The 1,398-nt window shown below is 45.1% G+C and overlaps 1 protein-coding gene across 1 annotated transcript in view; it reads right to left on the reverse strand.

Moving 5' to 3' along the window:
- Window positions 1–870, reverse strand: part of LOC118404294 — an 11,190-nt gene extending 10,320 nt beyond the window's left edge. Inside the window, exon 1 of the mRNA XM_035803361.1 lies at window positions 862–870. Within this exon, the coding sequence (XP_035659254.1) occupies window positions 862–870 (9 nt within the window). The remainder of the gene's footprint in view (window positions 1–861) is intronic.
- Between the last annotated feature and the right edge of the window lie 528 nt (window positions 871–1,398).

A 1,398-nucleotide genomic window follows, 5' to 3' on the forward strand; every position in this document is an offset into this window, starting at 1 on the left:
GGCCTTCTATTTTGTCATGTTTTTGTTGTTGTGTCCGGCCAAAAATAGAAAGCCCGATAAAAACGACTAAAAAACGTTTTAAAAAAGCCGGAGCCTCACCTCTGCTTGGAGAGTGGTGTACAACCGCACCACTCAGAAACCAGGACTGTGTACCCCCGACCTAAACCAGGACTGTGTACCCCCGACCTAGCGCGCGGCTGCAAGACTAATTTCTTCAGTTACAAACAAGCTTGCACCAATCTAACTTTTCAGCTGGCTAAAAGGGAATTTCTCACCACTAAAAACACGCGTCCGTGTAGCCATCTATTTTTTTTGGCTCGGATCTCTTGTACCCACTCGGAGTTAATTATCAATGAGACCTTATGGGCAAAAAAGACGAAAAATGGCCCAGAGAGCCTGCTATGGTGGCTAATGTCACTTGCAGTAAGTACACGAATTAGAATGGCAGCGATCGCGCCTACAAAGTTTAAGAATGTACAGACGTTGATATAGGGATGAAACTTTTTCCAGAATGAAAACATCGCAGTTTTCTCGACGATAACACATTGACCGCTTTGGCAATACCACGCGGCACGTGAAAAGCATTCACCACCCACCCCCATCCTCTTTCGATCTAATTCTTAGAGAGAATTAAGGTAAAGAGAAATTATACTACAAGAAACTAATACTTCATGAAAAAATTAGAAAGTTATCGTCTGTCTGCGTCGCATAAATTTACCACGTGCTACTTGAAATCCATAGATTAACAGCTTGGCAAAATAGGTCAATTCAAGAACACAAACAGAGCTACTTTCACTTATACTTACAAAGATAGTAGGATATAAAATTGCCACAACAATGTCAACAAAGATGTTAGCTTACCTGGGTCATGTTGAATAGACAAAGTCGCAGAATGAAGCAGTTTTCAACACAAAACGCAGCTGACTCAGACTGTCTTCAAGATGACTGTCGACCGTGGTCTTCAACGCAGAATGGCCGGCTAGCTTTGCAATCTTTGACTGTCCGGGGGGTTTTATGACTCCAGGATGTGTGTGGGGTGTGGCGGGAGGGGGAGTGGTCAGGGAGGGAGGGATGGCGGTATGTTAGGCTCGGCAGCATAAAGTCCATAGGAACTTTTAGGGCAGAGATTGACGAGGACCAAAAAGTTGAATATGGACTGGGTTTGACAAACTTGGTTTGACAAACTTGGTTTGATGATATCCATTTTTAACCACAATGAGTCTATGTGCGTTCTGTCCTTTGGCCCACGGCCCAATCCCCCGGGAGGAAATGTGTCTGTTCAGCTAGCGCTATTGTATCCGATAGTGACGATAACGTGTCAAAATCAGGTACAGTCGGTCTGTTGACCGGGGGTGGTCGCGGGGGCGCTTTATTTGCAGCTGTGCGAGCGCACTACCT

Source organism: Branchiostoma floridae, chromosome 17 (genome assembly GCF_000003815.2).
Source record: "Branchiostoma floridae strain S238N-H82 chromosome 17, Bfl_VNyyK, whole genome shotgun sequence".
NCBI classification, from domain to species: Eukaryota; Metazoa; Chordata; class Leptocardii; order Amphioxiformes; family Branchiostomatidae; genus Branchiostoma; species Branchiostoma floridae.